General features: G+C 41.9%; 1 protein-coding gene across 6 annotated transcripts in view; it reads left to right on the top strand.

Annotated features, from left to right (window-relative positions):
- The window catches only part of NUMB (NUMB endocytic adaptor protein), a 283,524-nt gene that overhangs the window by 154,209 nt on the left and 103,354 nt on the right, over nucleotides 1-25,961 (top strand). For 4 of the 6 annotated variants that reach the window (XM_029598697.1, XM_029598702.1, XM_029598699.1 and 1 more), the window contains exons 3-4: nucleotides 2,571-2,645; nucleotides 17,663-17,695. In XM_029598697.1, the coding sequence (XP_029454557.1) occupies nucleotides 2,571-2,645; nucleotides 17,663-17,695 (108 nt within the window). The remainder of the gene's footprint in view (nucleotides 1-2,570; nucleotides 2,646-17,662; nucleotides 17,696-25,961) is intronic. The other 2 variants (XM_029598700.1, XM_029598703.1) reach the window with 1 other exon arrangement.

Here is a 25,961-nt window from a genome sequence, read left to right on the forward strand (position 1 = left end):
GAGATCTGCCGGGTGGCGACATGGTCCTCCATCCACACCTTCTCCAGGTTTTACCGCCTGGATGTTCAGGATTGAGAGGACACAGCATTTGCAAGGGCAGTACTAAGTGGGTCACGGGCAGTCTCCCACCTGGTTCGGGAGTAGCTTTTATACATCCCATTGGTCCTGAGTTCATCTGCTATATGCTAGGAAATGGAGAAATTACTTATCTGATAATTTTGTTTTCCTTAGTGTAGATAGATGGACTCAGCATCCCACCCACAGCTGCCGTTATTCATGGAATTCTCGGGTGACATCCCCGAGAGCGAGTGATTCACGGGTAAGCCATGCTTTCCTTCATCTAGGACACCCATCCTACCGGGTGTCGACGTTTCTCGGTTGAGGGCACTGGCGGTCTCCAGCTATAACCAATCCATCCGGTTCAAATTAATCAAGTTATAAAGTTAATCAAGTTATTCAAATTATTCAGTCATACATAGATCCACAATGCTTTTCGAGGAGAATACTGAAGAGCTGCACTTCCTGTAGGGGTATATGTACTATATGTGTGTAATTACAGCAAATGGGTAAGAAATGGTGCAAAAAAACCCCAATCAGGGTTTATTTAGTGAACAGAAATACAAAGTGCTGCTCAGTCTTCTCTCCTGTGCCAGCTGAGAGTTCTGGGGCAGGGGGATGGCACTGGGGTGAGCAGGTGGATGACTGTTCCAGGGGTAGTGAGGAGCCTGGGCCAGTCACACATTGCTCAGGACCAAATCAAAATGTGTACTAAGAGGTAGATTTTCAAAGGATGTGCCCTGGGGCTGAAGTAAGTTGTGCGCGCTGGCAACTGCCGGCACGCGATCCCTGGCACAGCGGTAAATGGCCACTGTGCCTGAAGCCTCTGACACCACCCGCCCCTTTAGTAAAGCCCCGGGATATATGTGCGTCGCTGGGCCTTTTTAAAATAGGCCCCACGCGCGTAACCCTTTGAAAATCCGGTCCTAAGTGTTAAAAAAAATAAATAAATTAGAGTACAAATCAATAAAACATGAATAATATGTTTTTTCCCTGGTAAAAGATTGGTTTAAACTGTAAATGAAAGTCCTTACTGGTATGGAACTTTATTTTGTCCCGGGTCACCTTGTAACTAGATAGCTATGGTGTTTTCTAAATCAAAGTGATCATATGCAGTTAAGAACAGGGTGGGAGGCCTGCCCATTGCAATGTGAAAGGGTCCTGTTTGATCCCCAATTTGGGTCTTCTATATTTCTAGTCTGTTTGGGCCGGGGATAGCAGCATCATCAGGGGTAAAATCTGATGGCTAGATTTAGAGCCCATGAGGGTTCTTGTCCTCAGGACCATTATTTCAATGACCAGATTAGAAAGAGGAGAGGAAGGATGAATTAAAATAGTGTAAAAATCCTTGGTTAGTTGTGAACAAATGCTCAGTGCCAGAATCCCAGCACTGGCTCTGTATGAGCTGGAAGAGAAAAAAGAAATTACTAGGCCATAAAAATCAAACAAAACCCAGGGTACAACTTTAGAAAAATGTGGAATATTGCTTGGTTGACCTCTAAGTGTTGCTATAAAAGCAACTCTTGGGGTTTTTTTCGCCTCTCCTCCAAAGCTGAGTCATTTTAACATTTTATCCTGGTTTGAACTAGTCTCCTTTTCGTAAGCAGATAATGCCAACCACTAGTGGTTGTTGATTTTAATTGAAGGATAATCTTGTTTCTCTGAAGACAGGTCCACTGAAGTATATACGGTAAGTGGGTCATGTGATCTGTTCATCACCAAATTGATAGATGTTTCCAGATATTTTTATAAATGCAAAAGCCTTTCAATGCCCATGTGTAGTAGTACCTGCACTGCAGCAGCCTCACGATTTCCCTTTGTTTTTGTCTGATAAGACTGTTGGACATGTTTTTTTTTTTCCTTCTTCATGAAGCTCCAGAGCTTCAGAATTTATTTTTCTTCTGTTTTTGTTTTGTTTTTTTGTGTGTGTATCGAAACCCCCTCATGGTATCCTAGTTATGATTTTAGGCACTTAATTTTTTTTCTTTGTAGTCCATTTTGGCAGAACCATGCCATGCTAGCAGGCCATGCAGTAAAATATTTTTCTTATTTTTGCACCATCTCATATGAAGATAAAAATGTCATCATTTGATTTCTCCTTATCAATTTTCCACACAATGTCTCAGAAACAGGTCAGTGACCTGAAGTTCTGTCCCAAGTGCCCTTAGAAGTTATAGGTAGGGTGAACCTAAAGTTCATAAGGAAACTTCCTACTTGTTAAAGGTGTATATTATCAATGCATCTATATACAGTATGGTATGAACATTATCAGAAGCAAGTCATAAGATGAGTATCCATCTTCTTCAACATGATAATTTTAAATGCTGATTTGGCATCTGTTATAGAAGTGGAATTGTGGTAGGTATCATGTAATCTTAGAATAAATCAATAAGGTATTTCACTTGGAGGGGAGAATGGGAATGGTTACATCTATTAAAACTGAAAAACTAATTTTAATATGGTCACAGTTTCATCGCCTTCCTAACCCCTTGTTATATTTTTGTTTTCTACAGTACCTAGGGCATGTGGAAGTAGATGAATCCAGAGGAATGCATATCTGTGAGGACGCTGTGAAGAAACTAAAAGCTGTATGTATTAATACTCATTTAAAGTTTGATTGTTTCAAATATTAGAGACTTATTGTGCTGTTTAATAAGCCATGATTTAATGTAATGGGAGCCCTTATTTAACTCCTCACTTACAGTATTTAGTTAAATATGGGAAATGTACTCTGTCTCCTGGCATATGAACACTTCAAAATTCAATTACTCCTTGTTGAATGTTAGCACATAAAAACAGCTGACAGAAGAAATTATAACAACCACACTGTCTAAAGACATATTCAAAACAATTGTTAACTTCTGGGATAAAGAAAGGCATTGCATTTTCTTTTTGTTTTTTCATTTTTAGTTTTACATTTATAAATTTAGGACATTTTTCCCTAGTCCCAGCCCCTTTAAGATTTATAACTGCTATGCTGCTTTTTATACATCTGCCCAGTGCATCTGTAATATCTCCCAGCCTTTCTCATGCTTCCTATTAAACCAATGGGTACTCACCTTCCCTAATGTAAATAGAAGGATTCAGATATGGAAACAAATCTGAAAAGTGCATTGGGAGTCATTTCAATTGAATCCTGAAAAGTGGTTTTCTGTTTATTCTGGGAAACATGTGACTATGCAAATTGGCTAGATTAACCAAATGGGTAAATGATCGTTGAATGTTTCTCTCAAATGTGACAAAAAATTGAATTAGTAGGAGCCACTGCTTTAAATTGAAAAATATACATACTCCGAGAAAAAGCAGGATGTCCCCCTTCTATGTGAGTGATGCCATTTGATGGTGTTAGCTGGAGTACCTCCCAGAGTTCTCTGAGAAACTTACAAAAACTTTACCAGATGTATAGAATTCCCTGTTCCCTGAACAGCCACCACCTAACAGGCCCCTCTATTTTTGTTTAGGGTAGCATTTGGACAGGTCTCTCAGTGAGAGTCCTCTCTTCACCACAAAGCTCTTCCTTTTTTTTTTTTTTCTTAAGCTGGAATCTGTAACTTTTTTTTAAACTGCTCCTGTCCTGTAGTTTCTTAAACAATGTTCTGCTCTTTGAAGTTTTATTTTTGACATGGCTGCCAGGCCCCAAGTTTTCTCTTAGTATAGTCTTTTTCAGCAACCTTGACTGGATTTTTTTCCTGCAAATATTGGAGCCTTTAATTTTGCACCATTGATATTCTACACAGTGGCTGAAAAGAGCAGCATCTTCAAATTTTGCTCTCACTACAATCATAAGATGTCCATCATGGACCTCCATTAGGTGTTTATGGGCTGCTTGGTCGAGAGCATGATGTCCTTGTTTGTGGCATCTGTTCAGAGATGTCATCCAGAATATAAATTCTGCAGACTGAAGTTGGGAGAAACGAAAATGTATTTACTTGCTGAACACTACCAAGTAATGTGGATAGTATCTTGTCAGTTCAACCTGCAATATTTTTAAAATGTTAACAGCATCTGCCACAACTATTGGTAGCTAAAGACTTTCATATTTGGTGGGCCTTATGTCTGAGAAAGTAAGTGCAGAATAGACTTGCAGATATACCATACAGTGGGAGAGAACTTCTTTAGAAACCAAAAAGCTGTATATCTTATTAAGACTACTGTTCTGTGCTTTGAATACCATCTGCTGCTACCTCTGAAGCACAGTCCTCATTAAGAAGGTGTCAGGATGGACCACAGAGGAAAATATATTTTCCTTAAGAAAGATTTTCCCCATGTACTTGTGCCTGACAGCAACAGAACTCGAGACCGTGCCCATGAGATTACAGAAACTCAGAGCTCCACACAGTAGCCCAATCAAAACATGGGAAGAGTTTTTGACTGCATCTAGAATTCATAGTCAGAATTCCAGTCTCTGTACCAATCAGTCTTCCTGTTGGAGGGAAATGAAGGTTTTATATAAACTTTTAGCTCCTTGTATCCTCAGACAGCTGTGTTGTCTGGATTATAAAGGAGGTTTTAGCAAAAGTTAATTGGAAATACCACCAAACTGCTCACCCAACCAGTCCTTTTTATCTTCTTCCTCATGAATGGCTGGAAATGGAGCTTGTTTTAAGTTTTGTACATCACTTTGAGTGTTTTTATTTTAAATCTGGAAAGCAATTAATAAATAAATAATAATGTGGTCAAACCAATCTCACCACAGGAAACACAATTAACTCAGGTTGCGAGGGCCATAAAAAATAAAAAAATAATAATAAAAAAAGACCGAGTGCTTCATGGTGCTGAAGAAAACCTGAGAATATTATCCCATCCTAGACATAAGGGTCTTGAACAAATACCTTGATGATTTTCCCTAGGCACCATTATGCCCCTTCAGAGACAAAAGAGCATGGCTATATTCTCTATATTGAAAGGACACATATGTCTGTTTAGAAATACATCCTAGTCACTGGAAGTAGCTTTGATTTGTTATAGGGAAACACTATCTTTAATAGCATATATTGCCTTTTGGCTTAACTTTGGCACAGTGGGTATACACAAAATGTCACGCAGTTATGGCATTTCTGCAAAGACTGGAGATCCATGTGTTTCGTTACTTGAATGATTAACTGATCAAGACCATGTCTCAGGCAATGGCAAACAAAGCCATGTACAATACCACCTGGGTTCTGGCTTTGCTAGGGTTGGTTATAAATTAACAAACAGACTTAGGCCATCAACTCAATTGGAATTCATTATAGTTCTGCTAGACACAACTCAGGCAAAACATTCCTCTAGGATGACAGACTTACTGGCCTTGATGAAGGGATCATTCAGAGTCCGACATTGGCATGGATCATGCTAAGAATGTTAGGTTTCATAGCATCAACAGTTCATGGCACTCCCTTGGCACATCTCTATTTGACATAAGCTCAATGGACTTTATAGTGGAGGAATAGCCTAGTGGTTAGAGCAGTGGGTCATGAACCAGGCGAACCAGGATTCAAATCCCACTGACACTCCTTATGACCTTGGGTAAATCACTTCACCCTCCATTGCCTCAGGTACAAAAAACTTAGATTGTTAAATACATACAGTACTTGAATATAATCCTGAAAAGCAGAATATAAATCAATAAAATAAAATATATTGGATCAGTGTCACAGGAAATCTCAGATTCCCTGTCTTAGTGACTGCCCCATTCTAAAATAGCTTGGAGTTAATGTTCCAAATTGTTCTGACAGATACCTCCAACATGAATGGGAGAGTTCATATTCAAGGACTTCACGCTCGGTGGCCCTTGGACTAACAGTTTTCTGGAGCTATAAGCGTTGATAATGCTTTAAAGATCTTTAGAGATCAGATAGTCAACAAAATTGTGTTGATGCAAACAATCATTTGGTTATGTTTTACCAGAATAAGCAGGGAAGAACAGGATCACTCCTGTGTCAGGAAACTGTCAAAATATGAAACTGGGCCATCTCACATGGGGATCACTTTGGAAGCAATGTATCTGGCAGGAAAAAAGTTGAATTGTAGACCTTCTCTCCCACCCAAGTAGTCTCTGGATCAAGATGCAAACAGGATGTTTCTTGAAGAGAGCACACCTGAGAGAGATCCATTCATTACCATTTTGAATAAGAAGGCCCTGATAGTTTATTCCAGTAGAGGATCAGATTTATTTTATTTATTTCAAAAATGTATATCCCACGCCATCTTCTGCTGTAGGTAGTTTAAAAAATTTCAGACTAGCATCAGATGTTTTGTCCCTTTGTTAGGAACAGATCTATATTCATATCTTCTGGTTGTGAAGACCTTAAATCTCGGAAGAGATAAAGGAATCATGATACTCCTAGCTACTTACTGGTTGAGACAGATTTTAGTTTCTGCTTCCTCAGGAATCTACTCATTGGGCCATCCCCAACACTGATAACACGGGATCAAGGTACATTATTTCATCTCAGTCTCTGACTCTTATAGTCTAGATGCTTAGGATTCTCTGATGAAGCATCTCAGCTCCTTCTAGCTTTTAGGAAGAAATTCACTAGAAAATCCTTATGGTTTTAAACAAGAAGAGGTTTGTTGTCTGATATGAGAGTAAAGCCGTATCCCTTTTCATGTACCACACAGAAACTGCTTGCATACCTTCTTCATCTGGCCTGAAAACCAACCCATCAAGTTAACCCCGGTGCAACTAATGGTTATAACCAGCATTTGAATGAAAACACCACCACCTTTGCCCAGCCTTTAGTTGCTAAATATTATGCAGAACTTGCTTCAGTTGAAGCTTACCATCAAGCCCCCACCTGCTGTGTCATGTGACCTCAGCATAGTTCTTTCCAAGTTGTGAAAGCGCCCTTTAAGCATCTGGCCCCTTGTAGGTTCAAGGACGTAACCTGAAAGGTTCCTTTTTTGTGGTGGTCACTTCAGCCCATGGAGTCAGTGAAGTCTTGGGCGTAATAACTTCACTAACTTATCCATCTTCTGCCAAGTCTCATCACAGCATGATAGCATTCCATACTGATCCCGCATTTCTGCCTAAGGTGGTATTTGAATTCCACCTTAACCAGCCACTTGGCCTATCTGTATTTTTCTCCAAGCCCACATGTTCAGAAATAGGGGAGGGGGAGAAAGTCTTTGAGTATATCTGTTTAAATTCTTATAATGATTACCAATATGCAAACATTTTGATGAGATATATTATTGGCTTTTAAGATTGTTCACTGCGCTGCACTTATTGATTTCATAAGTGGTTTCTCAAAAATTGTAAGAGGCCCAATAGTTTGCTCTGTGCACCTGTCTCATTTTGTACATATGCCAGAGAGAGCACCTTTGTATTATCTGTTATTTTATGTCCTTTGTGATAGTTGTGTTTTTTCAAAGTAGCTCTTTTAGTGTGCCGCTAACCCTTAACTTGCTGATGTGTTTTCTGTTTGTTAAATTTGGTGCATTATTTTTAATGTGTGTTCTTGTTTTAGCAGGTAAAAAAGAAACATAATTGCTATAAACTCATTTGTTTTATTCTCTGACAATTAACTATGTTAGTGCTGTATAAAATTCAGCTTGCATGCCATCTTTTCTCCATTAACTTTGCTGATCTTTTTTAAAGAAAATTTCTTCATGTTTAACCAGTACTGAGCTAAGAACAAAATTAACGATTAACTATTACCTAAGAATAAGGTGGCTTCTGTACATCTCTGGCTTTTGCTAGCTCCTTAAAGGCTGACAGTTACTTACAGTCTAATAATGAAGCAGAGGTCACTCAACTTGGCAGCAGCATCCTACCCCACTTTTTTAAAATTTAATTTTGTTTTTTAACACGTGCTTAGTCCTGTGATAAATATATTGCTTTCACTGAATACTGTTAGAATTTGAAAAATGTGGCAAGAATGTTTGCTGCTGTTGGGGGCGTTGTTTGAGGTTTAAACTCTTTCTGTGTTTAGTGGCAGTTATTTATAGTTCACAAAATAAAACAAGGAGGGTGCCAAAAGTAACTAGGTGTCATATGGTGAGCTAAACTCTTGCTTAAAAAAAAAAAAAAAGTGTTGAGGCACAAGAATATAATCATCTACCCAAAAATACTTATGAAAATAGTGTAAAAATTATGAACATTTTTCAAATTTAAAGTCAGACCATATCAATTAATATATTAAAATATTTATTTATTTATTTATTTATTTAACATTTTTTTGTATACCGTCGCTCAGGATCCATCGAAACGGTTCACAACAAGTTAAAAAACATTTTCCTAATACCTAACAATACATTATTGACTTCTTAAAATACATAATAAATTAATAAAATTTCCTAAATTAAGAATGTAACATACCTAAAACAGCTACAGTTCAGTCTATAGAATCCTACAAGTAAAACTTTTAGCGATCCTATCTTACTTAAAATTAATTAAAACACATATTAATAAGTCTCAGCTAAAACTAAAACTTATGTTGTTCCAGAAAGAGATCAAAGGAGATTGTTCCTTTTGAAGGATGGAAACTGTAGTGTGATGTAGCTTAACATTCTCAAATCATAGTCCTGATCTCAATTCTTCAAGAAAAAAGTTCTGCCCCAGCATGTATTTTATGATGAAGAAAAAATTCCCGATGCTAGCATTTTTTGCAACACCATGTTGGCTGCTTTGGGGGACTTCTAAATATTAGTTCAACCATATAGTCCTTGAGATGTGCCAACGAGGCCTCTTGACAGAACTTCAGTCAGAACTTCTTTCAGAATAGAATGAAAATATGTCATATTTAAATATTTCTACTGGCAGGAATACACATGCTGATATCTGACTGGTACAAATAATAGCCAATAGCTTTTTGATATTCTGATTCTCAATAAATAACACAGATTTTATAAAAAGACTGAGAAATCAAGATCTTTATTCAAACTAGCGAGAGAAATATGGCCGAATTTTAAATGCCCGGTGTACAAAAAAAACGATACGCACGTAGCTGGGGCCTATGCGTGCCGTGTGCATTTCAAAAGGGCCCGGCTATGCGCATAAGTGCTGATACGTGCACAGGTACTGGGCCCTGAAAAAGGGGCGGGCCGGGGGGAGCATGGTGTGGGCGGGGAGGGGTGGGACGGAGTCCGGCCATTAGCTGCTGTCCCGGGGAAGCATGTACCGGCAGCTGGCCGGTGCACGTAAATTACTTCTGCTCCTGAGGAGCAGTAAGTAATACAATAAAAAAAAAATGAGGAAAGGTAGGTTAGGTTTAGGGGATGGGGGAGGAGAGGGGAAGGAGAAGGCAGGGGGGTTAGGGAAGTTCCCTCCCAGTCCACTCCTTAATTGGTCTGGGAGGGAAATGGGGAAGGCCCGATTCTGTTGCTGCTCATACTTTGCAAAAATTCACCCCCCCTTGCATGCACCGTCTGCACATGCATGCGCAAATTATAAAATCTGGCACACGTGCACGTGGCCAATGGATTTTATAACATGTGCACGCCGGCACGTGCATATTACAAAATTGACACATCCATGTGTGCGTGCCGGGAACTGTGCGCATATGGACATGAGCATCTTTTAAAATATTCCCCATAGTGTTCAATTGGTAGATCCACTCTTCTCGTTGGATCAACAATTAATCTCTCCCTTGTATTGAACATGGATCAGTCACAGTAAAGGTAAGGTCAGTAAACAAATGTCATTTTGACTGACAACAGGCAAAATAGATGCCTTAATTCATTGAGTCTGAAGACTCTGATATTCAATAATTCGTGACCAGAGTGGCTGTAATGTCTTGTTAAATGATAAAAGATAACATGAATATTTAATAATAATGTGATACCAGCCGCTGCACACATACTTGAAAAATGTAGCCAAAGTTTGCAACTGTAAGTTAGGGGAATTTAGCATCTGTGAAGGATTGAGTACAAACTGAGCAGTGTCCACATGGTTGATGTCCCATATATATCACAGACCAAACCTCTGTGGCTAATTGAAATTCAGATGGAACCAACTTATCTCTTATGATGTATGCTCGCAAAAATGCAAGAGTAAGTAGTTCTTGAAAAAATGGGTCAGTGCCCAAAACATGCCAATGTCTTCTAATTATCTTACAGACCTTTGAAGCCCCTGTTGAAAAAGGTATAACACAAACCAAACCATCTGTATGATCTTTATTCAAAGAGCAAATTATAATTCACGATTTGGAAAAAAGCTCTTTTGTAAACTCATTTAATAATCTTTGGAGGGTTGCACTGCTCAATAAAACAGCTAGCCATGTTATGGGCTTGTGTTTTAAATTCTTCAACTTCTGAACACAGATGACATAGTCTTAAAAATTAACTGACAGGCTTTCTTTCAGTTGTCAATAGCTAGAAAAATGAAGTAGAGTGTGATTATCAAGAATCAAAATCTTGATGTCCAAAAAAGATACCCTCTGTACTTACAAAATGTGTGAATTTCAAATTTTTTTTTTTTTACATTGGCTCAATCAATGCGATCGTAATTCAGATACAGATCCTTTCCAAAAGATAAGAATTTCAACAATGTACCTACATCATAATAAAATCTTTGCTTGAAAAGATATGTACGGTATGTAGGTCATTTTGAAGATTAATGTATCTACGATTCATTTGCTGCATCAGGCGCCATGGTTGCCTTCATAGCCATTCCTTTAATCGCAAATAAATATTGCCATCGAACATGAAAAATTAATAACCAGAGTCGGTAGGTATTCTTGTAGGGAACTAGTCAATGATCAAAAACTTCGCTATTATCCTGAGGCACATTTTGTATATAAAGATTCAATGTCAGTAGATCACCAATAAGCAACCAGTTAAGTGTTCTGAAAATGATTCTAAAACTGTTATAAATTTTGAGTCATGGATATAAGAAGTAAGTTTTGCTACGTATGATTTGAGAAATCTATTTTACAAAAATAGATAATGGATCCAAAAGAGAATCTTTGAAAGAGATAGTCTTCCTGGAGGATGAACTAATTTCTTGTATACTTCAGGTGAAAGATAAAACACAAGTATCATTGGAAAGCAATTTATAGTTTGCCATATGTTAAATGTCCATGCACAGAGTATGTATAGGGTCTAGTACAGGTAAAATACTGGCTCCTGCCACCAAACATAGCTCTGCCTGGTTTGAATTAACTCCATAATGTGTAGAAGTGGGAGCATACAGAACTTTTGTCCCTTTGGAGGCTGATGTGAGTTGTTTGATCTCAGAATTTGGGGTAGTTCTGCTGAGGCCTGGGGGTACTGTCAGCAGCAGCAGAGAACATGTAGATAGGGAGAAACAAAATAGGCTGCTCAGAAAAGCCTTCACTAAAGCCAGTGATCATAAGTGCTAAGCTGGGTCAGATCAATGGTTTATTAAGCCTAGCATCATGTCTCCTACAGTGGCTAGTCTGGGTCATTCATGTGATTCTCTTTGTGCTTACCTTTAGGAAAAGGCAGAATATCTAATGTTTATAAACTAATATTTGGAAGTGCCTTTCAGCTCCCAAATAGGAAAGCCCATTCTGAGAGGGAAATGGAGACATCTAAAGCTGCTTGACTGAATAACAGTTAATGGATCTATCCTGTAGAAACTTATCCAAACCTTTTCTAAACTCTACTAAATTACTACCCTTAACCACATTTTCTGGCATCAAATTCCATAGTTTAATTATTTGTTGACTGAAAAATTACTTTCTTGAATTTGTTTTATATCTGCCATTAGTTAGGTATCACCTAGTTCTTCTGCTGTAGGCCTTTTTAATCCATTAATTATAGTTTTCCATTCAGCTGTCTACTGACCTGTAGGAATTGGTCACAGTGAATGAGGCTTAAATGTCAAATATTTAGCTTGTAAGCCTTCATGGGATACATGGGGGGAAGCATACAATTTTGTTATAGGATCACTTTTTCTCCGAGGACAAGCAAGATGGTAGTCCTCCTACATGGGTGACATCATCAGATGGAGCCCTGACATGGAAAACATGTCAAAGTTTATAGAACTTTGACTTGGCACACTGAGCATGCCCAGCATACCCTATTCCACTCGTCCACACAAGATGCCTCTCCAGCCTTTCTCTTTATGCGGAGCTATAAGAATCGAGGTGTGAGTGAGCTCACTTTGGCTTGTTCTTCCTTGCTTTCTGCAGGTTTTTTTCTTTGCGGTGTTCACCAGGTCCCTCGTGGTGCTTCCCTGTAGTGTTCCTAGTCAGGGTTTTCGACGCTTCTGGTAAGTTTATTTTCGCAATCAATTTTGCAGTGGTGCTTTGGTGCCTGCCAGCCATCGACATTCACCGCCATCAATTTTGGTTTTGCAGCCTTTTTGTTTCGGCCAGTCATGGCCGCATTTTGTTTTCCGTGATGCCCCAGTGCCCGAGGACCATGTCCATTATGGACCCCCCATGAGATATATATATCCTCTGCCTGGGGGCATCGCGTGACTTCCAGGGGTGCCGCTTTGTGCACAAATGACCCTGAAGGGACATAGTCTTCAGCTGAACTAGATGGAGCAGCTTTTTTGGGCCAAAGAAGACCGATCTATTGGCATCGGCAGCATTGGCATCGATGGATCTCGGAGCCACACCGATTGAGATCATGCCATCGACATTGATGGTGCCGTCTGTGGATAGGGGCACCAGAGACCAGCCACCATCTATCTTCTCCAGGCTGATGGATGTCTGGTTCTTCATCACCTTTGGCACCAGGGAAGGACTGGACTGAGCTTCGAGGGAAGCTGAAGAAGCATGGACACTGGTTCCCTTCGATGCACGGTACCAGGACAGGGATGCACTGGCTTATGCCGCGATACCCCTCCAAAGCGACTCTGTGGTGAGGAATGCCAGTCCTACATCAGTGCTGGGGGTCCACAACGGTCCTCGCCGGTCCTAATGCCAGTCACCAATCTGCCTCGCGGGTCCGAAGAGGATCTGGCCATCCCTCCTCCCTCTCAGTCAGTATTAGCATCGGCAATGTTTGAGGAGGAGCTGGAGCGGTGAATCCAGCTGGTGGTGGACTGGGCACTGCAGGGCATCTGTCCTGTGGCACTGATGGCATTGGAGCTAGTACTGTCTGTCCTGGAGCTGCTGCTGGAGAAGCTTAATGTGCTCATTGGTGCATTACCGACCCAGCTGTCCCAGGAACTGACCCAGCTGGCGTCAGTTCCTGGGACAGCATCGGTGCAAAGTAGGGCACTGCTACCTCCCCCTACCAATACATTGGTCGTTGCTGATTCCTCCAAGGAGGAAGCTCCACCTAGGCCGGCAGAGACACCGAGGCCTGAAGCTTCCCGTTCAGTTTTGCTGATGCCTGCACCTCTGGATGAAGGACGAGCACCTAGGGCCCCATCCCCTGTGGCTTACAGTGAGGATGAGGGTCCCTATGACCCCTGTGGAGAGGATACCAAGTTTGTAAGGGTGATGGTGGAAACCATCCATTTCAGTTGTTGACAGAGTAGGATGCCAGGCGCAAAATGCTTGAGATCCTCCAGTTTGTGGAGTCTCCTAAGGAGATTGTGGTTGTCTCAATGCATGAGATCCTTAAGGAGCTGCTGCTGAGGATATGGGAACACTCCCCCCCCCCCCCCTTTAGCAATAAGGTTGACGGGGGTCTACTTCATCCAGAAGGCTGCCAGATTCGATAAGCGTTAGCTTCCTCATCAGTCAGTGGTAGTTGAATCCGCTCTCGAGAGAGCCAAGTATTCTCAAACCCATTCCTTGGTGCTCCTGGGGAGGGACCACAGAGCAATAGATGCTCTTGGGGGGAAAGTGTTGGGGCCAGGCTCATTGCCTGCATTGCTTCCTATCAGCTCTACAGGAGCCAGTACTTGCGGGACATCTGGAAGCAAGTGCAGGAGGTGGCCGAGCAATTGCCTCAACAGCAGCAGGACGCCCTCATGTCGCTGGGGCATAAGGGCCTGGAGTACAGAAAACATGAGGTCCAAGCAACTGGTGATGTTTTTGAAACTGCATCAAGGGTCTCTGCAACGGGAATCAGCACCTACAGAATGGCATGGCTGCGGGCCTAGAATCTCTGGCCGGAAGTACAGGAACGACTCACCGACATGCTGTGTGTACTGGGGAGAATCTCTTCGGCGATTAGTGTGAGAACACAGTGGCCCAGCTCCGGGACCACCATGAAACCCTTCAACAACACTTCATCAGTACTCCGGACATGTTCTCCTCTTCTAGGAGGCCGGTGAAAATGGGACAGAGGGAAGTCTTTCGCCAGAGGAAGTACTATCCTCTGCCCCCTCACTCCTGTCAACACCATCAGGGCTCCTGCAGTCGTCCCAGGCAGCAGAGAGCTCTCAAGCCCCAAACGGCACCTCAGTCAACTCCAGGGATGGGGTTTTGACTGGGTTGTAGGGAGCATAGTCCAGTCACCCATACCCAGGACATTGGACCCTCCAGTCGGAGGTAGGCTGCAGATTAGTGGCCAGTGTAACCTCGGACCAGTGAGTTCTTTCCATCGTCCTGCCAACATTCTTTCCCAGGCCCCATTCACACCAAAGCGAACAAGCACTGCACAGTTTAGACTGCAGTCCAGCCTTAGCCTTCTATCTGGAGCGGACAGAAGCCCATAGACAGTCCACCCAACTTTTTATTTCTTTTGATAGGAATAGGTTAGGTGTAGCTGTTGCCAAACAGACACTATCCAATTGGCTAGCAGATTGCATATCTTTCTGTTATGCCTAGAGGGGACTGCATCTTGGGGTCATGTCAAGGTTCATTTTGTCAGTCATGGCAGCTTCGGTGGCCCACTTCGAGCATTTCCCATCGATGAGATCTGCAAGGCTGCGATGTGGAGTTCTCTTCACGCATTCACATCTCACTATTGTCTGGATAAGGATGGCCGACAGACAGTAGGTTCGGTCTCTCTGTCCTTCGGAATCTGTTTGAGGTATAGAACCCAACTGTCCCTGCCTAAGGCCCTTTGTTTGGGTTCAGGCCGTCTTTCCCCCCTCTTACAAACAGCACTGTTGTTGTACCTGTTGGCACCTGGTTGGGTGTCTGTTGGCCCTCTTTTGTGTTGGGGAGCAGCCTGAAGCTAGGGATTCACCCATGTGTGAGGACTACCATCCTGCTTGTCCTCAGAGAAAGCAGAGTTGCTTACTTGTAACAGGTGTTCTCTGAGGACAGCAGGATATTAATCCTCATGAAGCCCACCCACCACCCTGCAGAGTTAGGTTTCTCCTCATTTTTCATTTAGATATAATTCTGTGTTATAAGACAGCAGAGGGTCCCCATGTGGACGTTTAGTATAGGGCTTGCTGGGCATGCTCAGTGTGCCAAGTCAAAATTCTAGAAACTTTGACATGTGTGAGGTCTAACATCCTGCTGTCCTTGGAGAACACCTGTTATAGGTAAGCAGCTCTGCTTTCTTTTTAAATCTGAAAGTTGGACATACTATTCTTGTACTTAATTATTTTTTTTCTGTACACAGGTACATGCCTAAAGTTTGTTTAAATATTTTTCAATGTAACTTGACTTTTCATTAACTTTTCAAGTTTACCAAATCTGCAACAAAAATATCTATAGTATCTGATACTAAGATAAAGTAACCCATGTGTAGACTAAGGCAGTGGTTCTCAATCTTTTTCCCATTGTGACACACCTGATGGACAATGCTCATATGTGTGACACGCTGCTCATTACAATTCACAGTGAAATCTTTTTTTAAAAAAGGTCCCATATTACTTTTTTTGTTAAGAATGCCAGAAGGGAAAGATAAGATTACTATCTCTGAACAGAAATTACATAAATAGTAAACCTTTACCTGAACAGTACCAGCTTCCAGTACGTAAACAGTAACCACCTTACCTAAGAAAAGGCAACACTGAAAATATTACACTAGGCCTTAAAACTCCAATATGCCTCCTGTTAGGAAAATGGAACAAGCCATACGGCTATAGAGCCCTACACAGAAACTACATGCCAGCAGAATACCACACCTCCGTCTCATGTGCAGACCCTCTCCTAACAAAGAATAAAGAGACTATAAAGCATTAATAGAAACATGCAAATTAAAACTGAACTGAAAACCACAACAAGAGAATAAAAAAAAATCACCAGTCCTCATAAAACAAATCAAGAAACATAAAATCAATAGCAGTAAAACCATAATAAAAAGAACAAATTATTTCAAAATAACTGATGAATAGAATACCCAATAATTAAATACTTAAATAAAAAATGTAGATACCAATACAATATTTGAAACAGCAGACGCAAAGACCCAATAATTTAAAATAATGATGATGCTCTGTTCTCCATACCTGGGAACATTGGATTTGCAGGTGCCCTGAGATTGTTGTGAATTAGCAGGTGGAGAGGGGGGTTTACTAGCAATTTTCTTCTCTCTGTCTCACACAAGGTCTCTCCCTCACTTATATACAGGCTCTCAATCACATACACACATTCTCTCTCACACATACAGGTTCTCAATCACACACTTACATACATTCTGTTTCTCATACACACAGGATCTCAATCACACGCACATATTCTCTCTTTCACACAAATAGGTTCTCAATCACACGCACACATGCACTCATACACACAGGCTCTCAATCACACACTTACAAATACAGGCACACTCTCTCTCTCTCCTCTCACCGAAGAGCAACTAATAGCAGCAGCCTCCTCTTCTTATAACCCTCACAGCCTCGGGAAAGGAGTCCCATCAGTCGCAGGGACTGACTTTGTTCCGGGCCGCACTGCTGTTCTCCTTTGGGCCGATGCTGCACACACTTGTACCTTAGCATGGACTCTTCTTCTCATGTGCGTGGCCGCTTCTTATCACTTCCTCTTCAGGGCCACAGGGGCAGGAAGAAGAGAGCATGCTGCTAGTGCTGTTGACTCCATCTCTTCCACCTGGGCTATCAGCATTTCAGGCAGGGGTGTAGGAAGAGTTTGCATGTCACTGGGGCAGGGGGAGCAGCTGGGCCAGTGGGGGACTGGGAAGTGTGGCCTGTGCTGGTCACACACTGGTTGAGAACCGCTGGACTAAGATATTCCTAGTTATGTGATATAACTATAACTATTTGTGCCCATTTAACACATCATTGATTTAGGGTTATTTATTTTGTGGATTTCTTTCCCACCAGTCCAAAATAGCTTGCTGCTGATGGATAACAAAATAAAAATATAAAGTATAGTAATGCTTTGACCATGAAAGCCATATATCTACGTCACTTACTTAATCACAAACTACTAGGCATATATTTTTAATTTCAAAAGTCTGTCTTCTAAGTAAAGATTATTTAGTTGAAATCTAAAATTAAAAATGAATTGCTAAGGATGTGGAATCCTAGAAAAGCCAATTTATCTCTCTTTTGCTGCCAAGTTTGACTGATCGTATTACTAAAGAGATCTAAACAGGGAGGCAGAAAAACAGCCAAAGAAAATAGCTCCTTTGCATGGGACTTCCTTTGGGCTCTCTTCCCCCTTCCCTTTCTTTCATCTTTAGGATTTGTAGCTTTTTCTATTAGAAATTCATGTAATGCTTTTATCAGCATTATCATAGCATTTCCATATTTGCCTATCGCAGTAACTGTGGAGTATTAAAATACTCCCCTCCTCCCACTCCCTCCCTGACTCTTATACAGTATGTGCATGTGGGAGACTTGTAGTTTCCACCAGTAATAGTGCTCGACTTGTCCTCCCTGTTCCTCCAGGAAAGGAAGTTCTTCAAAGGCTTCTTTGGAAAAGTAAGTTTTGTGCCCAGTTTGTGCTTACATTAATAAGGAGTTACACCCCTGGTATAGCACTGCCATTCATCATAGCATTGATATATTTTAAGAATTTGCTTTTCATTTTTATAGCTTATTTTTAACGTCCAAGTCAGAGTTTGTTATGCTGCAAAAGTGAGCAATTTTTTTAAACGGGCAATCAATAAGAATAAATATATTTTTTTTAATTTAATTCAGAAATTTGTATTCTGCTGTTCTTAACTACAATGGGTAATTTAAGGCACATTAGCATGTACATGATCCATATTAAAACAAATAAAGCATACAGTCATATAGGATACAAATCCACTGCAAATTCTTATTCATTTAGATTAGAAATTGAGGATTTGGGTTTACCAGAGTTTTCAGCAGGTATTTTGCTTCTGATGTTGCATTCATCATGCAAGTGAATGCACTGTCTCATATCTTGTAAAACCATAGCTTGTTTGTCTCCCTTTCAACATATGATAATCAAATAGTGACAGAGACACTTAAAATAAAAGGTAATTATGAAGCAAAAGGATTGTCTGCACAGAAAGACAATCTGTTGACTATTGTGCCTCGAAAAATAACACATTTAATATTCTTGGAAATGGAGGGAATGTATTATACAGGGAAATCCTGGTGATTTTTTTTTACCACTGTTCTAAAACTTGAATACATATCACAGTTTGATTCCTGCTGCTTTGGAACATTGGTAGGAGTTTTAACTAATGTCATATTTTCTAAGTCAACTGTTTGACCTTTTTTCAGAGCAATCTATGTATCAAAGCTGAACATTTTTCAGAAGCATATTACAAAAGTCTTGTATTTTGTTTTACTAAACAAAGCTATTAATTCTTCTTTACAAAATGTGAATATATCATTTAGCCACAGTTCACTTTGTTTTATGAAGTTTGTTCCCTCTCTTGGGATTAAAGCATTTTATTTTCTTTTAGCACTGCAGTTTCCTCCTAATTCTTTGGACTTCCAGGTTAATCAGAATATGCTTCTACTGGTACTATAACACAGCTATCTGGGGTTCTTGCTCCCATCCCCATTTAGGCCATCCTTCAATGTGATAATTTTTAGCCAGGGACCATAGATGCAGCTTAGTCTGGAACCCAGAGCACACATACCCTGAGTCTGTCAACTAAGTGGGGCCTGTATACTAAGCATTTCCTCCATCAACAGAAAATGGGGAAAGTCTATTAGTATATCATGCCTTACATGTTACTGTTAAGTGATAGCTGTGCTTGGTCAATGAGCTGAAAAATGTCTTGAAGTTATTTGTTGCTAACATTCATATGATTTAACCTTCGTCCTACCAACATATTTTACATCACAATCTTACCAACTGGGGTCCAAATGGACCCCATGCAGGTTTGTTGATTAACCTTGAAAGTCATTGTCATTAAACATGCCTTATTATTTATTTCAATATGGAAAACCGGATTCGGTGTCATTATGTTCCGATTGCTCTGATATATGATCAACCTCATCATCAGAGTTGTCTGTATCTTCAAAATCAGAGTCATCGTTATCCTTGAAAATTGCTTTCAGAGCATCTGCAGTAGAATACTGAGCATATTTCTGCCTAAGAAGACCCTCTTGTAGACATTTTTACCTACTGAAAATGCAAAGAATCAGTAGTTATACATTTTTAAACTTGCTTAATTGAAAGTTGCAAATTTTGGGGTCTTTTTGGACCCCAAATAATAAATAGCTGCTGTAAGAAGAATAAAGTAGAATAGTGTAGAATAACATTTGAATCAGACTTACCCATAGGCTGTGACAAATTCTTGAAATGACGGCTGAAAATAATTTCTGGTGTTTATATAGCGGAAGCACATTAGTGCGTGGGGTCCAATTTGGACCCCAGTTGGTAGGATGAAGGTTAACCTGTACTTGTGACATCAGAATCTGTTGCCATGCTAATGATTGTGATGTCATAATCAGAGGGCCATAAATGTAAAAACAAATAGGAGTTTAAACAACCATATCGCATGGTGTCATGAACTTTTTCAGTACAGTCAAAATAGGTGGTTGGGTGGTAATGCATTACACGAATATCATTCTGCTTTGAAGATTTGGTACTACAGTGATCATCTGCAAGTATGAAGCACAAGATAGAAGTGGAACTGACTTGATTTGTTTAATGTCAGTGCTACATTATCAGTTCAGTTTCTGCCTTTCAGACTGGCTAGGTCTGGGGATACTATGGGAACAGTTTTTGTAGTCACTGGGGGAAAGGGAATGCCAGCCATTTTAACATAGTGACACCTGGTGAACAGACTGGACTCGCACGTTCAGTGTTCCAGAAAGAGCTGCAGATCTGTAGTCCTTGGTTGAAGATAATCATTGTGGTGGGAGGAAGAAGAGGGTTAAAATGGGATAAAAACTCCAACAAATGAGGATTCATGATACTTTACACTTGGGAAAGGCTGGTTATAATTAAACTGGAAGCCCACAGAAGTAGCAGAAAACTGCTGTGCCAGTAAAGAAAATCTGTGAAGTGATTTCATGTTCTCTTTTGATCTAATTGTTCCCTTTTGCCATTCATTCAAGATTGCTTTAGAAGATTCGTATTGTACAGGTGATGGTGATAGCACTAGCGTCATTAACCATATTTCTTTTTCTTCATGGATAAGTAGTGCATAATCCACTACACAAATGGATTTGGGTGATGTCATCCAATGGCACTAACTGAGACCTTGCTCTTGCAAAGCTTAGAAAGACCTAGAAGTCTTTTGTAAGCATGCACGGGTGTTCCTGCGCAGCCACCCCGCGCTAGTCTCCTCTGTTTTTCTTTCTTTCATCTGAAAAATCCCACACAATTTTTTCAATTTGTTTTATTGTTTGTGTTCTTTTTCTTCTTTTCTTGATTCCCTTTATTTTGTTTTTTTCTGAGTCTCCTCAAAATAATTAATCTTGTCATAATTAGTCTTGGTCTTCCTTCCTTTTTCTCAACTACCTTCATAATGTCAGGTAAGTGGTCTTTCAAAAGTTGTCATAAGTGCGACTTCAAAATATTCTTTGAATTTCCATGACTCTTACTTGCACTGACTTGATCAGTTGCATGACTCTGCCAACTGCATGGCATGTAGCCAATAACTCCATAGGACCCAACCTGTAGGAATCTTAATCTTAAGCATTACCTAAGTTTGCCCCTATCTGAGAAGAAAAAAATGAAAATAGTTGAGAGATTTGTACATTAGACTTCTAGATAAGTCCTGTCATGTAACTTCCTCGTCGGCATGGAAGCTCCTTGGTGCTGCCTGGGGCAGTTCCCACACCAAGGCTACTCTGGTGCAGATGTTGTCTACATGATCCACATCCAATGTGAAGCCATCTCTGTGCTGTAAAAGAAACACCCCCTGCCCCCCAGCACATGATCCTTATTGTTATCAAAATTTCTATGGTACTGTTACTGAGATAACACCAGGCATTGTCAGGTAAAACCATAGACCCCCTTCTGTACTGCTCAAGGACATTCCACAAATCCTTGTCCTAGTCTGGCTCCCCTTTGGTAGTGGTTCCACCTACACTGGAACAACATCTGTAAAGAAAATGTAGCTGTTCTGCTACTTCAAGAACCTTCAATCCCACCCACTTCATCTCAGCTGGATCATATACTGGAGACCTTTGTCAACCAGTTGGACTTACCATTATCTATCCCACCATTACAACAAAGGCAGGAAATGACATAGGAGAAGACTAGAAGCTCTTTTTCCTCAAAGGGCAGGCCAACTTAAGAAGATACTTTTATTGACATTTCAGATTCCCAGGATAACCCCCAGGAATATTCCCAATTTTCTTATTAATTCCCCTACCAGTCTGATAATGAATCTACAGATCTAGCCTCCGATCCCCCCCCCCTCCCCTGAACTTACTAGGAGAACATGCCCACTTGAGGATATGTCCAATCAATCATTCCTTCAGAAGATGACAGTCTATCCCAGTTATCATTCAAGAAGAAACAGAACCCAGAGAGGGACATTTTTGGAGTTTATAATTATATACAGGCTCCAATGCAGGTTAAAGTAATTCCCATTCACATGGTTCTCCTGGAACTGCAGACCAAAACGTAGCAAATACCAATCTCAACTTTACCTGTAGCCAGAAAACAACCTCAAATATAAGGTCCAAGCCTATTCAGGCCATACTAGACTATTTCCACATGAATTGCTAGTGGTGGAGTCAGCTGTAAAAAAAAAAAAAAAAAAAAAGGCAAAGCATTCCAAAACATGCTCAAGTACCCCTCCAGGCAAGAATGCCATGCTGTTGGATATTGAACAGTATATAAGAATTAATAAATACATGTTTCAGTCATCCATCCTTGTGTCAAAAATCTTCAGAGGGATAGCCGGGTTAATCTAGTATAGCAAAAATGACAGACGTTGAGTGGCCCCCTTATAGACTAACCAATTTATTAAAGCATGAACTTTTGAGGACAGAGTCTGCTTCGTCAGATGCATAAAGTGATACACAAGAGATGGGTAAAATATATACAGATCAAAGAGAAGGCATTGGATTAGGCAGGACATGGTGTGGAGAGTGTTAATAGCATTATAGTATAGCCAACTATTTCCACTGTCTCTGACTCAAGGAATACTTCTATACATACTGACACATAGCTATACTCAGAAGACGCTGCCACACCCTCTCCACCTACTCAAAATATCAAGAACACCCTCAGATGGATGTAACAATGGACTTGATTTTTCTCACAGGACAAGCAGGATGGTAGTTCTCTCATATGGGTGACATCACAGGATGGAGCCCAATCACAGAACACTTTTGTCAAAGTTTCTAGAACTTTGACTGGCCCCTACTGGGCATGCTCAGCATGGCACTAACCCTGCAGCCAGCAGGGGTCCCTCTTCAGTCTTCTTTTTTCTGCACAGCAGTAGCAGTGCGGTTAAGGAGCTCTACAAGGATTCCTGACAGGAATTTTCCCCACAGAATTATTTAAAGTTAAATTGCCCCACAGGGGTCCCTCCGTTAACTTTTTTCAGTCCGCGGTACTCTGGTAAGTTTTTACCCATTTTCCGTTGATTACCATCAAGTTTGGCCCGAGCGGCCTACTGGCCGTCGACCGTACTGCAGCTCGATTTTTCTATGGCCATGGTGTCGGGGTTCCGTCGGTGTCCGGACTGTACTCGTACCATGTCCATTGCAGTCCCGCATAAAGTCTGTGTAATGTGTCTTGGACGAGAGCACGATGTCTTGACCTGCACCATATGTGCCCTAATGACACCAAAAGGTCGCAAGGCCAGAATGGAGAAGATGGGACTTCTCTTCCGTGCTCAAACCCCGACTCCGTCCATTGCATCAACGTCATCTGAACCGGCACTGTCAGCATCGACCACCGACCGGTGCCCGCCCGGCTTCAATCACTTCCCGGCCTTCAACACCCTCTTCTCCCCCTCAGGACCGAGGGGATCGTAAGGAGAAACATCGCCATCGGCACGAAAAATCTTGGACTATCGAGGCATCAAAACCATCGACCTCGCCATCGTCCGAGCTGCTGCCGAAGAAACCCTGTCCAGAAAAGGCACCAACCTTTTCGGCGACCGGGTCACCAAGGCAATCCTCACCCGACAGGGCATCGGGAGCCGCGACTCCGCCTTTAACGGTGTCCCTCCGGCTATGCCTCTGCCTCCTCCTTCTGTTCTGGAGCCGGGGCTGCTTGCTCCAGGTCTCCAAGAAGAATTGGACCGGACGGTTCAGGAGGCCATCGACAAGGCGATGCATCAACTCCAGGTTCCCCCAGCACTGATATCAGTACCGATAGTGGAAAGGAGCACCGACCCAATTCCAGCAGCATTGGCACCGCTGCTATCGAGGATGGACGCGCTTATTACCGCTTTTCCACCGGTGGACCCCGGGTCAGCGATGGCTCCGGTGCCCTCCCCGCTGACTTTATCATCAGGAGGAGAAATACCGTTCCGCATCCCTCCTTTGGGAGTTCTGCCTCAGCCATCGACATCGATACTGATACCTCCATCGAGCCATCCACCGATGCCATCAATGCCTGCGCCAGGGCCTTCATTACTTTCATCAGTGCCTCCGGTTATTCCTTCGATGCCTTCGGAGCCTAAACCGGGAACTTCAGGTATCCAACTACCCCGTCCCTCTACAGTTCCTAGAGGGACAGGTGCTGATCCTTATACCTGGACTGATGATTCTTCACCAGACACTGATGATTTGCCTTTACCACCTTCACCCACTGAAAATAGAAAGCATTCTCCTCCAGAAGACCTTTCTTTCATAAATATTGTGAAGGACATGTCTGAATTGGTCCCTTTCCAGTTACTGACGGAACAGGACGACAGACATCAAATGATGGAGTTACTTCAATTCCTGGACGCACCCAATGAAATCACCTCCATCCCCATCCATCAAGTTCTTCTTGGTCTTCTCAAAAAGAACTGGGAACATCCTGGCTTCATTGCACCAGTCCACAGGAAAACTGACTCTACCTATTTGGTACAGTCAGTTCCAGGCTTTCAAAAGCCTCAGTTGAATCACCAGTCTGTGGTGGTTGAATCTGCGCAAAAGAAAGCATAAAGGTCGAAAACTCATACCTCCTTTCCCCCTGGCAAGGAACAGAAGTTTTTGGATAACATTGGTTGCTGAGTCTTTCAAGGATCAATGCTGATCCTCCGAATTGCTGCTTACCCACTATATATGACCCAATATAATAGGGTCATTTTTAAACAACTACAAGACTTGACAACCTCCATGCCTCAGTCACTTCCAGATAACTTCCACACCCTTCTTAATAAGGGTTTGGAGGCAGGCAAACGTGAGATTAGATCATGTTACGATATCTTTGACACTGCAACCAGAGTGTCTGCAGCTGCTATTTCAGCAAGACGATGGGCTTGGCTCAAGTCTTCAGACTTTCGTCCGGAAGTGCAAGAATTTTTATCTGACCTCCCCTGCATAGGAGACAATCTCTATGGCGAGCAGATTCAGAAGACAGTGGCTGAACTGAAGGACCATCATGAGACTCTCAGACAGCTCTCCCCGATTCCTTCGGATTATCCTTCTAAACAGCCTTTCCAGAAGGACTCTAAAAAGTCTTTTTATAGACCAAAGAAGTCCTACCCACCAGCAGCCAGATGCCGGTCTGCGAGACCATTCCTCAGTTCACAGTCTCATCAAACCCGAAAGCAAAAGCCACAGACAGCCCCCCAACTGGGCCCTGCTTCTGGTTTTTGACTCTCGCATAGAGAGCAGCAGCCAGATTCCATTACCAAATATCCCAGTGGGAGGCCGCTTGTGCCATTTCAACAACATATGGCAATCAATCACCTCGAACCACTGGGTCCTAGCAATAATTGCTGAAGGCTATCATCTCAATTTTCTCTCCATTCCTCCGGATTCCCCACCTCTAATGACGTGGAAAACATCCGACCATTCATTGCTCCTGGAGCAGGAGGCCTCCCTCCTACTCCAGTCCAGAGCAATAGAACCAGTACCATTGCCTCAGCAAGGCCTCGGGTTCTATTCCCGGTACTTTCTAATCCCCAAAAGATCGGGAGGCATCTTTCCAATTTTGGACCTACGAGCCCTCAACAAGTACCTTCAGAGAGAAAAGTTCAAGATGGTAACCTTAGGCACCCTGCTTCCTCTTCTTCAAAGAGGAGACTGGCTCTGCTCTCTCGACCTCCAGGACGCATACACTCATATTGCGATAACTCCATCTCATCGCAAATTCCTGAGGTTTCTCGTAGGCCCCAAGCACTATCAATACCGAGTGCTTCCATTCGGCCTAGCATCTGCACCACGAGTCTTTACAAAATGCCTTGTCGTGGTTGCCGCCTTCCTCAGGACTCAAGGTGTTCATGTCTACCCCTATCTGGACGACTGGTTAATCAGGGCTCCGACTCAGCAATCCGCTCTGTCATCCCTACATCTCACCTTAAACACTCTACTTTCACTAGGATTTCTCGTCAACGACAAATCGTCCTTAGTACCATCTCAAACCTTATCGTTCATTGGGGCAGACTTGGACACCTTACAGGCAAAGGCTTTCCTGCCTCGACAACGAACCCTCACTCTCGAGTCTCTGGCGCATCAGCTGCAGTCTCAACACTCGACGACTGCTCATCGTTTTCTTATCCTTCTAGGACACATGGCGTCCTCAGTTCAGGTGACACCGATGGCCCGCCTGGCTATGAGAATCATGCAGTGGACTCTAAGGTCGCAATGGACACAGTCCCTTAAGCCCCTGTCGACCATTGTCCGTGTCACA

The sequence above is a fragment of the Rhinatrema bivittatum genome, chromosome 4 (assembly GCF_901001135.1).
Source record: "Rhinatrema bivittatum chromosome 4, aRhiBiv1.1, whole genome shotgun sequence".
Classification (NCBI taxonomy): domain Eukaryota; kingdom Metazoa; phylum Chordata; class Amphibia; order Gymnophiona; family Rhinatrematidae; genus Rhinatrema; species Rhinatrema bivittatum.